Source organism: Pseudophryne corroboree, chromosome 1 (genome assembly GCF_028390025.1).
Source record: "Pseudophryne corroboree isolate aPseCor3 chromosome 1, aPseCor3.hap2, whole genome shotgun sequence".
NCBI lineage: Eukaryota > Metazoa > Chordata > Amphibia > Anura > Myobatrachidae > Pseudophryne > Pseudophryne corroboree.
Window position 1 is genome coordinate 1,250,325,841 of NC_086444.1, and position 15,292 is coordinate 1,250,341,132.

The window sequence follows — 15,292 nt, forward strand, 5'->3', positions numbered from 1 at the left end:
TCACACAGAGCTATGGCAGCACGTGGTCTGTACACAGAGAACAGTAATGTGGGGATATACATATAATGCCTAGTGAGAGACGTACAGTATATATATAAGCTCTTCCCGTAGTGTTACCACAATTACACAGAGCTATGGCAGCACGTGGTCTGTACACAGAGAACAGTAATGTGCGGATATACATATAATGCCTAGTGAGAGACGTACAGTATATATATAAGCTCTTCCCGTAGTGTTACCACAATTACACAGAGCTATGGCAGCAGTGGTCTGTACACAGAGAACATATAATGCCAATTGCTGGTGGCAAATAATAATGAATAACGCATTAAGGGCGGAACTTCTCCTACATACTAATGGCATATGTACTAACATACAGACAGGAATTATTCATAGACCTAAGGAGAAGCCTAATCTGTCACATCCTACAGAAGTGTTTATTACTACACCCTGGCCTCATATTATACACACCATACAGTAGAACAATAGTTCCTCCTACGCCCCATTATCTCTTCTCATCAGACCTTGTGGGTTATTCTCTTACCTCTTGCATCTCATTGACCCGTTTCTTGCACTACAACTACATATACACACTTGGTCATATGGGGGGGGGGAGGGGGGTTCCCGAGCTGACCCTAAGGACACAGAGAAATAAAGGCCCTCATTCCGAGTTGTTCGCTCGGTATTTTTCATCGCATCGCAGTGAAAATCCGCTTAGTACGCATGCGCAATGTTCGCACTGCGACTGCGCCAAGTAACTTTGCTATGTAGAAAGTAATTTTACTCACGGCTTTTTCATCGCTCCGGCGATCGTAATGTGATTGACAGGAAATGGGTGTTACTGGGCGGAAACACGGCGTTTCAGGGGCGTGTGGCTGAAAACGCTACCGTTTCCGGAAAAAACGCAGGAGTGGCCGGAGAAACGGTGGGAGTGCCTGGGCGAACGCTGGGTGTGTTTGTGACGTCAACCAGGAACGACAAGCACTGAAATGATCGCACAGGCAGAGTAAGTCTGAAGCTACTCTGAAACTGCTAAGTAGTTAGTAATCGCAATATTGCGAATACATCGGTCGCAATTTTAAGAAGCTAAGATACACTCCCAGTAGGCGGCGGCTTAGCGTGTGTAACTCTGCTACATTCGCCTTGCGACCGATCAACTCGGAATGAGGGCCAAAGTGTTTTGTGACCCTTTCAGCCGCCTCCCAGAGATCCAGGTGATACACACTCACAGAAAAGACCCTTATTGCACCTCTACCCGAGTCTTCCTGAGAGACGTTGTATCACCTTCCCTGGTCCTGTCACCTCTATGCACATGGACCCCCAGGAACAGCGACCATGTCCGGAGCTACACAGTAACATACACAACGGCTGTGTGTGACAATATGGAGAGTGTATTTGTGGTTCTGACACTTGCAGATAACATACACAGATGGCGTCTTCTCCTCCTGCTGCACCGGGACAGGGTCTTCTCCGTACCCCCCGTATGTATCCAGCCGTCATACAATAGTCCCGTCTGGGGCGAGTACAGGAGCCCGGCACGGACACATACACAGGAGCGCTGCAATATACACCCAATAATCCCCAGCAGCGGGAAATCACTCCACAGCCTCCGGGATAACATTCACCATCAGAGTCTCATACCCGCGCCGGACGGTCATGGCGAGTTTTGGCTGAGTGCTGACGGCATCGTACACGTCCTCCGCTGTGACGGCCTTCCGCTCGTTAATCTCCAGAATCACGTCTCCAGCCTTCAGCCCGGCTCTGCGGAGATAGAGGTCACCGGCTGCTCACCGTATTGTAATGGGGGTTATAGTATGTAATATAATATATACCCACTCTACTGTGCACAGCGCTATGATATATACTATGCTAAGCACGGCAATATAATATATACCCACTCTACTGTGCACAGCACTATGATATATACTATGCTAAGCACGGCAATATAATATATACCCACTCTACTGTGCACAGCGCTATGATATATACTATGCTGAGCACGGCAATATAATATATACCCACTCTACTGTGCACATCGCTATGATATATACTATGCTAAGCACGGCAATATAATATATACCCACTCTACTGTGCACATCGCTATGATATATACTATGCTAAGCACGGCAATATAATATATACCCACTCTACTGTGCACAGCGCTATGATATATACTATGCTAAGCACGGCAATATAATATATACCCACTCTACTGTGCACAGCGCTATGATATATACTATGCTAAGCACGGCAATATAATATATACCCACTCTACTGTGCACAGCGCTATGATATATACTATGCTAAGCACGGCAATATAATATATACCCACTCTACTGTGCACAGCGCTATGATATATACTATGCTAAGCACGGCAATATAATATATACCCACTCTACTGTGCACAGCGCTATGATATATACTATGCTAAGCACGGCAATATAATATATACCCACTCTACTGTGCACATCGCTATGATATATACTATGCTAAGCACGGCAATATAATATATACCCACTCTACTGTGCACAGCGCTATGATATATACTATGCTAAGCACGGCAATATAATATATACCCACTCTACTGTGCACAGCGCTATGATATATACTATGCTAAGCACGGCAATATAATATATACCCACTCTACTGTGCACATCGCTATGATATATACTATGCTAAGCACGGCAATATAATATATACCCACTCTACTGTGCACAGCGCTATGATATATACTATGCTAAGCACGGCAATATAATATATACCCACTCTACTGTGCACAGCGCTATGATACATACTATGCTAAGCACGGCAATATAATATATACCCACTCTACTGTGCACAGCACTATGATACATACTATGCTAAGCACGGCAATATAATATATACCCACTCTACTGTGCACAGCGCTATGATATATACTATGCTAAGCACGGCAATATAATATATACCCACTCTACTGTGCACAGCACTATGATACATACTATGCTAAGCACGGCAATATAATATATACCCACTCCACTGTGCACAGCGCTATGATATATACTATGCTAAGCACGGCAATATAATATATACCCACTCTACTGTGCACAGCGCTATGATATATACTATGCTAAGCACGGCAATATAATATATACCCACTCTACTGTGCACAGCACTATGATACATACTATGCTAAGCACGGCAATATAATATATACCCACTCTACTGTGCACAGCGCTATGATACATACTATGCTAAGCACGGCAATATAATATATACCCACTCTACTGTGCACAGCGCTATGATATATACTATGCTAAGCACGGCAATATAATATATACCCACTCTACTGTGCACAGCGCTATGATATATACTATGCTAAGCACGGCAATATAATATATACCCACTCTACTGTGCACAGCACTATGATCTATACAATGCTAAGCACGGCAATATAATATATACCCACTCTACTGTGCACAGCGCTATGATGTATACTATGCTAAGCACGGCAATATAATATATACCCACTCCACTGTGCACAGCGCTATGATATATACTATGCTAAGCACGGCAATATAATATATACCCACTCTACTGTGCACAGCGCTATGATATATACTATGCTAAGCACGGCAATATAATATATACCCACTCTACTGTGCACAGCGCTATGATATATACTATGCTAAGCACGGCAATATAATATATACCCACTCTACTGTGCACAGCGCTATGATATATACTATGCTAAGCACGGTAATATAATATATACCCACTCCACTGTGCACAGCACTATGGTATATACTATGCTAAGCACGGCAATATAATATATACCCACTCTACTGTGCACAGCGCTATGATATATACTATGCTAAGCACGGCAATATAATATATACCCACTCTGCTGTGCACAGCGCTATGATATATACTATGCTAAGCACGGCAATATAATATATACCCACTCTACTGTGCACAGCGCTATGATATATACTATGCTAAGCACGGCAATATAATATATACCCACTCTACTGTGCACAGCACTATGATATATACTATGCTAAGCACGGCAATATAATATACCCACTCTACTGTGCACAGCGCTATGATATATACTATGCTAAGCACGGCAATCTAATATATACCCACTCTACTGTGCACAGCGCTATGATATATACTATGCTAAGCACGGCAATATAATATATACCCACTCTGCTGTGCACAGCGCTATGATATATACTTTGCTAAGCACGGCAATCTAATATATACCCACTCTACTGTGCACAGCGCTATGATATATACTTTGCTAAGCACGGCAATCTAATATATACCCACTCTACTGTGCACAGCGCTATGATATATACTATGCTAAGCACGGCAATATAATATATACCCACTCTACTGTGCACAGCGCTATGATATATACTATGCTAAGCACGGCAATAAAATATATACCCACTCTACTGTGCACAGCGCTATGATATATACTATGCTAAGCACGGCAATATAATATATACCCACTCTACTGTGCACAGCGCTATGATATATACTATGCTAAGCACGGCAATAAAATATATACCCACTCTACTGTGCACAGCGCTATGATATATACTATGCTAAGCACGGCAATAAAATATATACCCACTCCACTGTGCACAGCGCTATGATATATACTATGCTAAGCACGGCAATATAATATATACCCACTCTACTGTGCACAGCACTATGATATATACTATGCTAAGCACGGCAATATAATATATACCCACTCCACTGTGCACAGCGCTATGATATATACTATGCTAAGCACGGCAATATAATATATACCCACTCTACTGTGCACAGCGCTATGATATATACTATGCTAAGCACGGCAATCTAATATATACCCACTCTACTGTGCACAGCGCTATTATATATACTTTGCTAAGCACGGCAATCTAATATATACCCACTCTACTGTGCACAGCGCTATGATATATACTATGCTAAGCACGGCAATATAATATACACCCACTCCACTGTGCACAGCGCTATGATATATACTATGCTAAGCACGGCAATATAATATACACCCACTACTGTGCACAGCGCTATGATATATACTATGCTAAGCACGGCAATATAATATACACCCACTCTACTGTGCACAGCGCTATGATATATACTATGCTAAGCACGGCAATATAATATATACCCACTCTACTGTGCACAGCGCTATGATATATACTATGCTAAGCACGGCAATATAATATACACCCACTCCACTGTGCATAGCGCTATGATATATACTATGCTAAGCACGGCAATATAATATACACCCACTACTGTGCACAGCGCTATGATATATACTATGCTAAGCACGGCAATATAATATACACCCACTCTACTGTGCACAGCGCTATGATATATACTATGCTAAGCACGACAATATAATATATACCCACTCTACTGTGCACAGCACTATGATATATACTATGCTAAGCACGGCAATATAATATATACCCACTCTACTGTGCACAGCGCTATGATATATACTATGCTAAGCACGGCAATCTAATATATACCCACTCTATTGTGCACAGCGCTATGATATATACTATGCTAAGCACGGCAATAATAAGATTTTAAACCTACCGGTAAATCTTTTACTCGTAGTCCGTAGAGGATGCTGGGGACTCCGTAAAGACCATGGGGATAGACGGGCTCCGCAGGAGACATGGGCACTTTAAGAAAGAACTTTAGATATGGGTGTGCACTGGCTCCTCCCTCCATGTCCCTCCTCCAGACCTCAGTTAGAGAAACTGTGCCCAGAGGAGACGGACAGTACGAGGAAAGGATTTTTGTTAATCCAAGGGCAAGATTCATACCAGCCCACACCATTCACACCGTATAACATGGAATATACTAATCAGTTAACAGTATGAAACCAACACCGCATCAATCTGATACCGATGAAAACTATAAAATATCCCTTATGTAAGCAAAACTATATACAAGTCTTGCAGAAGTAGTCCGCACTTGGGACGGGCGCCCAGCATCCTCTACGGACTATGAGAAATAGATTTACCGGTAGGTTTAAAATCTTATTTTCTCTTACGTCCTAGAGGATACTGGGGACTCCGTAAGGACCATGGGGATTATACCAAAGCTCCCAAACGGGCGGGAGAGTGCGGATAACTCTGCAGCACCGATTGAGCAAACAGGAGATCCTCCTCAGCCAGGGTATCAAACTTATAGAACTTTGCAAAGGTGTTTGACCCCGACCAAGTAGCAGCTCGACACAGTTGTAATGCCGAGACACCTCGGGCAGCCGCCCAAGAAGAGCCCACTTTCCGTGTGGAATGGGCCTTAACCGATTTTGGTAACGGCAATCCAACCGTAGAATAAGCCTGCTGAATCGTGTTACAGACCCAGCGAGCAATAGTCCTTTTTGAAGCAGGAGCACCAACCTTGTTGGCTGCATACAGGACAAACAGTGCCTCTGTTTTCCTAACCCGAGCCGTTCTGGCCACGTAAATTTTCAAAGCCCTGACCACATCAAGGGACTCGGAATCCTCCAAGTCTCGCGTAGCCACAGGCACCACAATAGGTTGGTTCATATGAAAAGATGACACCACCTTAGGCAAAAATTGAGGACGGGTCCACAATTCCGCTCTATCCATATGGAAAACCAGATAGGAGCTTTTATGAGACAAAGCCGCCAATTCCGACACTTGCCTAGCCGAAGCCAAGGCTAACAACCTTCGAAGTGAGATATTTTAACTCCACTGTTTTAAGTGGTTCAAACCAGTGCGACTTAAGGAAACTCAACACCACGTTAAGGTCCCAAGGCGCCACCGGAGGTACAAAAGGAGGCTGAATATGCAGTACTCCCTTCACAAAAGTCTGTACTTCTGGGAGAGAAGCTAATTCCTTCTGAAAGAAAATGGATAAGGCCGAAATCTGAACCTTAATGGAGCCTAATTTTAGGCCCAAATTCACTCGATTGTAGGAAGTGAAGGAAACGGCCCAGATGGAATTCTTCCGTAGGAGCATTCCTGGTCTCACACCAAGAAACATACTTTCGCCATATACGGTGATAATGTTTAGATGTCACGTCTTTCCTAGCCTTTATCAGAGTAGGAATGACCTAATCCGGAATGCCCTTTTCCGCTAGGATCCGGCGTTCAACCGCCATGCCGTCCAACGCAGCCGCGGTAAGTCTTGGAACAGACAGGGTCCCTGTTGCAAAAGGTCCTGTCTTAGAGGAAGAGGCCACGGATCTTCTGTGAGCATCTCCTGCAGATCCGGATACCAGGTCCTTCGCGGCCAATCTGGAACGATGAGAATTGTCTGCACTCCTCTTTTTCTTATTATTCTCAACACCTTTGGGATGAGAGGAAGAGGAGGAGGAGGAAACACATAGACCGACTGGAACACCCACGGTGTCACTAGGGCGTCCACAGCCACTGCCTGAGGGTCTCTTGACCTGGCGCAATACCTCTGTAGCTTTTTGTTGAGGCGGGACGCCATCATGTCTATCTGTGGCAGTCCCCACTGACTTGCAATCTGTGCGAAGACTTCCTGATGAAGTCCCCACTCTCCTGGATGCAGGTCGTGTCTGCTGAGGAAGTCTGCTTCCCAGTTGTCCACTCCCGGAATGAACACTGCTGACAGTGCGCTTACATGATTTTTCGCCCAGCGAAGAATCCTGGTGGCTTCCACCATTGCCACTCTGCTCCTTGTGCCGCTTGACGGTTTACATGAGCCACTGCGGTGATGTTGTCTGACTGGATCAGAACCGGTAGGTCGCGAAGCAAGGTCTCCACTTGACGAAGGGCGTTGTATATGGCCCTCAGCTCCAGGACGTTGATGTGAAGACAAGTCTCTTGACTTGACCAAAGACCTTGGAAGTTTCTTCCCTGTGTGACTGCTCCCCAACCTCGGAGGCTCGCGTCCGTGGTTACCAGAATCCAGTCTTGAATGCCGAACATGTGACCCTCTAGAAGGTGAGCACTCTGTAGCCACCACAGGAGAGATACCCTGGCCCTGTGGAACAGGGTGATCAACTAATGAATCTGTAGATGTGACCTGGACCACTTGTCCAGTATGTCCCATTGGAAAGTCCTCGCATGGAACCTGCCGAAGGAAATGGCCTCGTAAGATGCCACCATCTTCCCCAGGACCCGAGTGCAGTGATGCACTGACACTTGTTTTGGTTCCTGACCAGAGTCATGAGTTCCTGGGCCTTTTCTATCGGAAGATAAACCCTTTTCTGGTCCGTATCCAGAATCATGCCTAAGAAGGTCAGACGAGTCGTAGGAACCAACTGCGACTTCGGGATATTGAGAATCCAGCCGTGTTGCTGTAACACCTTCAGTGAAAGTGACACGCTGTTCAGCAATTGCTCTCGTGATCTCGCTTTTATGAGGAGATCGTCCAAGTACGGGATAATTGTGACACCTTGCTTGTACAGGAGCACCATCATTTCCGCCATTACCTTGGTGAAAATCCTCAGGGCCGTGGAAAGCCCAAACGGCAACATCTGAAATTGGTAATGACAATCCTGTACCGCAAATTTCAGGTATGCCTGATGAGGTGGATATATGGGAACATGAAGGTATGCATCCTTTATGTCCAGGGATACCATAAAATCCCCCCCCTTCCAGGCTGGCGATGACCGCTCTGAGCGATTCCATCTTGAACCTTTTCAAGTATAGATTCAAGGATTTTAAATTTAAAATGGGTCTGACCGAACCGTTCGGTTTCGGGACTACAAACAGGGTTGAGTAATATCCCCTCGCTTGTTGAAGTAGGGGAACTTTTACCACCACCTGTTGAAGATACAATTTGTGAATTGCATTTAACACTATCTCCCTTTCTGGGGAGAAGCCGGTAGGGCCGATTTGAAAAACCGGTGAGGAGGCACCTCTTCGAATTCCTTCGTAACCCTGAGAAACAATTTATATGTCAGGGACAGAGGGGTCATCAGTGATATGCAGTACATCCTTTATTGCAATAATCATATATCAAATACTTTTAGCCAATTTTGGCTGTAATTTTGCATCATCGTAGTCGACACTGGAGTCAGAATCCGTGTCGGTATCAGTGTCTACTATTTGGGATAGTGGGCGCTTTTGAGACCCCGAAGGTCCCTGCGACATAGGGACAGGCATGGTTTGACTCCATTCCTGTTCCCTAGCTTCAGCTTTGTCCAGTCTTTTGTGCAATAAATTCACATTAGCACTTAAAACATTCCACATATACATCCAGTCAGGTGTCGGCGTTGTCGACAGAGACACCACACATTTGCTCCACCTCCTCCCTAGGAGAGCCTTCTACCTCAGACATGCCGACACACGCGTACCGACACACCACACACACACAGGGAATCCTCTTATCTGAAGACAGTTCCCCCACAAGGCCCCTTGGAGAGACAGAGTATGCCAGCACACACCCAGCACCAATGACCCAGGAAAAAACACACAATATGTTTACCCAGAAAGCGCTGTAATCTGTATTTTGCGCCAAATTATGTGGCCCCCCCCTTCTTTAAAACCCTCTTCACCGTGGATAAGCAGGGGAGAGTCCGGGGAGCTTCCTCTCAGCGCTGTGCTGTGGAGAAAATGGCGCTGGTGAGTGCTGAGGAACAAGCTCCGCCCCCCTCAGTGGCGGGCTTCGGTCCCGCTCAAATATTGAAAAAACTGGCGGGGGCTCTTTTATATACAGTGCCTAGCTGTATATATATGTACTTTTGCCAGAAAATGAGGTTTATATTGCCGCCCCTGCGCCCTGCACCCTTACAGTGACTGCCGTGTGTGAGCTGTGTGGGAGCAATGGCGCACAGCATTACCGCTGTGCGTTACCTCTATGAAGATCTGAAGTCTTCTGCCGCCTCTGAAGTCTTCTTTCTTCTCATACTCACCCGGCTTCTATCTTCCAGCTCTGCGAGGAGGACGGCGGCGCAGTTCTGGGACGGACGGCTAGGAGAGACCTGCCTACCGATCCCTCTGGAGCTAATGGTGTCCAGTAGCCTAAGAAACAGAGCCCAACATTAAAGTAGGTCTGCTTCTCTCTCCTCAGTCCCTCGATGCAGGGAGTCTGTTGCAAGCAGTGCTCACTGAAAATAAAAAACCTAACAACTATACTTTCTGTCAGGAAACTCAGGAGAGCTCCCCTGTAATGCACCCAGTCTCCACTGGGCACAGTAATAAACAGAGGTCTGGAGGAGGGGCATAGAGGGAGGAGCCAGTGCACACCCATACCTAAAGTTCTTTCTTAAAATGCCCATGTCTCCTGCGGAGCCCGTCTATCCCCATGGTCCTTACGTAGTCCCCAGCATCCTCTAGGACGTAAGAGAAATAATATATACCCACTCTACTGTGCACAGCGCTATGATATATACTATGCTAAGCACGGCAATATAATATATACCCACTCTCACAGCGCTATGATATATACTATGCTAAGCACGGTAATATAATACACACAGGACGCAGGACAGTACTGAGCGTGAGTTACAGGTCACAATACATACAGATGGGTCCTCCGTTATCTTGACTGTATCTGCGCCTAGATGGAGGTTTAGTCACGCCTAGGTGATAGCTTAGGTTGCTGAGTTTAATCACGGACAGGAGCGTTGAGGCATGACTAGATACTCAGCATGCAATACACATCTCCACCACTGGGTGGCTAATGCTTCACTAATCCAGTACTTTAGTTTGAATAGCGGCGGATTGATCTACAGTACAAGCTCAGGCAAATGGCCAGTGACGACTGTAATGTTAATATACTATCCTGTACTGCATAGTGTACACACAGATGATGACCAATTTTTAGACGGACAGAGTAAAAAATAAAATAGTTTATTCAGACACAAACGAATGTGTTAAAACACTTGTGTATGCAGACATAACTAATGTGTGAGCACTTGTGTATGCAGACGCAACTAATGTGTGAAAGGAATAATGAGGATCATTGACTTTACAGTATGTACAGTGCACGAAATGAGCGTCCCGAGTCCCCTAACGACATAAACGAACACCAATTGGAAGGAATCGCTCTTTGCAGGACTTTTACACATGAACTTGAGAATCTTCCATGCAGTGTTGTGGCCTAGCGATGAAGGCTCCCATCTGCCACGCTGAGAGTCCCGGGGTCGTTTCCCAAAGTGCCAATCTTTTTTTTTTTCTGTGCGTTTTCCCGCGACATTCACTTTATTATTATTTTTTTTCTGTGTAATCCATTGTAAAACATTCAAAGGAAGGGTGCACAGAGGTTTCACACAAATCAGGGTAAATCTGCAGGAGCGACTCATTCGCTATCTAAAATACACAGCGGTAATGAGCACCTATAGAGATATACCAGTAAAGATAAATTAATGTATTCTGATGCAACTAACTGTTCGAGCAACACAGTACAGTAGATCGTCGGCGCTAGAGAATCTGTGTTGTACGTTATAAGCTGTTCGTGCTAATTAGTACACTAAGGGAGGTTTTATCTCTCTCCATTATACATAGAAAGATTAATCTTGACACTGAAGATTACAAGCTGTTCGTGCTAATTAGTATACTATTACTAGGTATTACACTATAAGGTAACGCCAAACGCTCTGTGCACCTCCCTTCAACTAGGCGCACCGCCTTACGCCCAGGCACGCTGCGTATGCCTGATCGCGACTAACGCCTCAGTCAGCCAAGATAACGGAGGACCCATCTCTAGAGGAGAGATGTGATGCAGCGAGGTAATGTCCTGTTACACTGTTAGTGATGTGACAGAGCGGGAGGCAGGGATAGTACTGAGCGTGAGTTACAGGTGACAGTACATACATAGAAGAGATATGTGAGGCAGCGGGGTAATGTCCTGTTACACTGTTAGACAGAGCGGGAGGCAGGGATAGTACTGAGCGTGAGTTACAGGTCACAGTACATAGAGGAGAGAGATGTGAGGCAGCGGGGTAATGTCCTGTTACACTGTTAGTGATGTGACAGAGCGGGAGGCAGGGATAGTACTGAGCGTGAGTTACAGGTCACAGTACATAGAGGAGAGAGATGTGAGGCAGCGGGGTAATGTCCTGTTACACTGTTAGTGATGTGACAGAACGGGAGGCAGGGATAGTACTGAGCGTGAGTTACAGATCACAGTACATAGAGGAGAGAGATGTGAGGCAGCGGGGTAATGTCCTGTTACACTGTTAGTGATGTGACAGAGCGGGAGGCAGGGATAGTACTGAGCGTGAGTTACAGATAGAGGAGGGAGATGTGAGGCAGCGGGGTAATGTCCTGTTACACTGTTAGTGATGTGACAGAGCGGGAGGCAGGGATAGTACTGAGCGTGAGTTACAGATAGAGGAGGGAGATGTGAGGCAGCGGGGTAATGTCCTGTTACACTGTTAGTGATGTGACAGAGCGGGAGGCAGGGATAGTACTGAGCGTGAGTTACAGGTCACAGTACATAGAGGAGAGAGATGTGAGGCAGCGGGGTAATATCCTGTTACACTGTTAGTGATGTGACAGAACGGGAGGCAGGGATAGTACTGAGCGTGAGTTACAGGTCACAGTACATACATAGAGGAGAGAGATGTGAGGCAGCGGGGTAATGTCCTGTTACACTGTTAGTGATGTGACAGAGCGGGAGGCAGGGATAGTACTGAGCGTGAGTAACAGATCACAGTACATAGAGGAGAGAGATGTGAGGCAGCGGGGTAATGTCCTGTTACACTGTTAGTGATGTGACAGAGCGGGAGGCAGGGATAGTACTGAGCGTGAGTTACAGGTCACAGTACATAGAGGAGAGAGAGAGGCGTCACTTACAGATGTGCAGGGGACCCAATGATCACTCTGTGGATGAGTATCCCGTGGGACACATCAGGAAATCCAGGATCCCGTAGTTTCAGATCAGCCAGAATCCTATGGAAATATGGTCGCAGTTATAAGAAAACAGGAGTTTTCTCCGAGTCCACAGTGGACACTGGAGCGTTAGGACAGTGGGGTACAGATGGGTGGATAAGTGTGACTGGCTCCTTCCCTCTATGCCCCCTGTCCTCCAGACCAGTTAGAGAAGCTGAGCCCAAGGAGAGAGAGAAGGCGGTGAGACATAGGACACAGAATGTGAGAAGATGTAAAACAATCAGTACAAACATAAAACCAACACACAATGGCAGGTGTACAGTGTCCCCTGTGGAATAGGAGAACTGCATTTACTGGTAAGCACTAAACTGTTTTCTCTTTCATCCACTGGGGAACACTGGAGGCTTATGACAGTGGGGACATCACCCAGAGCTCTCTTCACGGACGGGAGAGTGCTGAAACACCTGCAACACAGTGCGGCCAAACTAAGATTCAGGGACTGCAAAAGGTAACAAACCTGTTGAATCTGACAAAAGTAGTTAGTCCAGACCAGGTAGCCGCACAACACAGTTTGCGTGGCTGAAAACCCCCCAGGCAGTCGACCATGAGGGTTCCACCAGACATGTGGAGTGTGCAGATATGGATGGTGGTGGAGTTTGAGAGGAAGCCAATAGGCCTGCTTAATACTCCAATGAAGCCAGCGAACAAAAGTCGGATGTGACACAGGCCAACCAGGGCCGTGTACTAGATGATGAAGGGAGTAAATGATTTTCCCATCCAGTCCACAGAGATGCGAAAGACCCACACCACCTCCAAGGATTGAGAGGAGAATCCTCTGAAAGAGCAGGGAACACTGTTTTCAGGTTGATTGGAAAGAAGAATCCACCTTGGGTAGAAATTCCTGCTTTCTGCAGAGATCTGCTCTAACCTCACGCAAGACTAGATAAGGAGAGCGACACGCCAGAGCTATCAGTGCTCCAACCTCATGGAAGACTAGATAAGGAGAGCGACACGCCAGAGCTACCAGTGCTCCAACCTCATGGAAGCCTAGATAAGGAGAGCGACACGCCAGAGCTACCAGTGCTCCAACCTCATGGAAGACTAGATAAGGAGAGCGACACGCCAGAGCAACCAGTGCTCCAACCTCATGGAAGCCTAGATAAGGAGAGCGACACGCCAGAGCTACCAGTGCTCCAACCTCATGGAAGACTAGATAAGGAGAGCGACACGCCAGAGCTACCAGTGCTCCAACCTCATGGAAGACTAGATAAGGAGAGCGACACGCCAGAGCTACCAGTGCTCCAACCTCATGGAAGACTAGATAAGGAGAGCGACACGCCAGAGCTACCAGTGCTCCAACCTCATGGAAGACTAGATAAGGAGAGCGACACGCCAGAGCTACCAGTGCTCCAACCTCATGGAAGACTAGATAAGGAGAGCGACACGCCAGAGCTACCAGTGCTCCAACCTCATGGAAGACTAGATAAGGAGAGCGACACGCCAGAGCAACCAGTGCTCCAACCTCATGGAAGCCTAGATAAGGAGAGCGACACGCCAGAGCTACCAGTGCTCCAACCTTATGGAAGACTAGATAAGGAGAGCGACACACCAGAGCTCCAACCTCATGGAAGACTAGATAAGTAGAGCGACACGCCAGAGCTACCAGTGCTTCAACCTCATGGAAAACTAGATAAGGAGAGCGACACACCAGAGCTACCAGTGCTCCAACCTCATGGAAGACTAGATAAGGAGAGCGACACGCCAGAGCTACCAGTGCTCCAACCTCATGGAAGACTAGATAAGGAGAGCGACACGCCAGAGCTACCAGTGCTCCAACCTCATGGAAGACTAGATAATCTGTATAGCCTGATCTCTAACCCTCAGAAGGAAAAAACCTTCTGAAGTACTTTGTTGTTGAAGATCATCACTAGGAACTGGAGCTTCTGAGCTAGTTCCAGGTGCGACTTCAGGAAGTAAATGATCCAGCTGTGCTGTATCAGAACCGGATGAGTTAAGACAAACCTGCAATTAACGTATTTCTTGGTGCCTTTATGAGGAGATCATTGATAGATTACACCCTGTGTACGGAGAGGAGTCATCATTACAGGCATCACCGTCGTGAAAACACCAGGTACGGCCAATAGGTGTAAAGGTTAAGTCCTGGAAAAAAAATATCTGGAAGTGGGAGTCTATTAACGCAAATCTGAGGAACAGTTGGTGAGGTTTCCAGATTGGAATATGTAGATAAGCATCCTTGATATCTAATGATACTAGGCACTCCTATGCCTCCAGTCCTACAATAACTGAGTGGAGGGATTCCATTTCAAACCTGACAAACCCTGAAAATAAGATTTTACTTACCGGTAAATCTATTTCTCGTAGTGCGTAGTGGATGCTGGGGACTCCGTAAGGACCATGGGGAATAGACAGGCTCCGCAGGAGACAGGGCACTTTAAGAAAGAATTTGGATACTGGTGTGCTCT

At 46.2% G+C, this 15,292-nt stretch overlaps 1 protein-coding gene across 2 annotated transcripts in view; it reads right to left on the minus strand.

Moving 5' to 3' along the window:
* Positions 1–1,371: 1,371 nt before the first annotated feature.
* HTRA2 (HtrA serine peptidase 2) overlaps positions 1,372–15,292 on the minus strand; it is a 131,445-nt gene continuing 117,524 nt past the window's right edge. The window contains exons 7-8 of one of the 2 annotated variants that reach the window (XM_063925997.1): positions 12,774–12,869; positions 1,372–1,761 (exon numbers count right to left, since the gene is read on the minus strand). In XM_063925997.1, the coding sequence (XP_063782067.1) occupies positions 1,596–1,761; positions 12,774–12,869 (262 nt within the window). In that variant the 3' untranslated portion in view covers positions 1,372–1,595. Of the gene's footprint in view, positions 1,784–12,773; positions 12,870–15,292 lie in introns of both variants that reach the window. The other variant, XM_063926002.1, reaches the window with a different exon arrangement.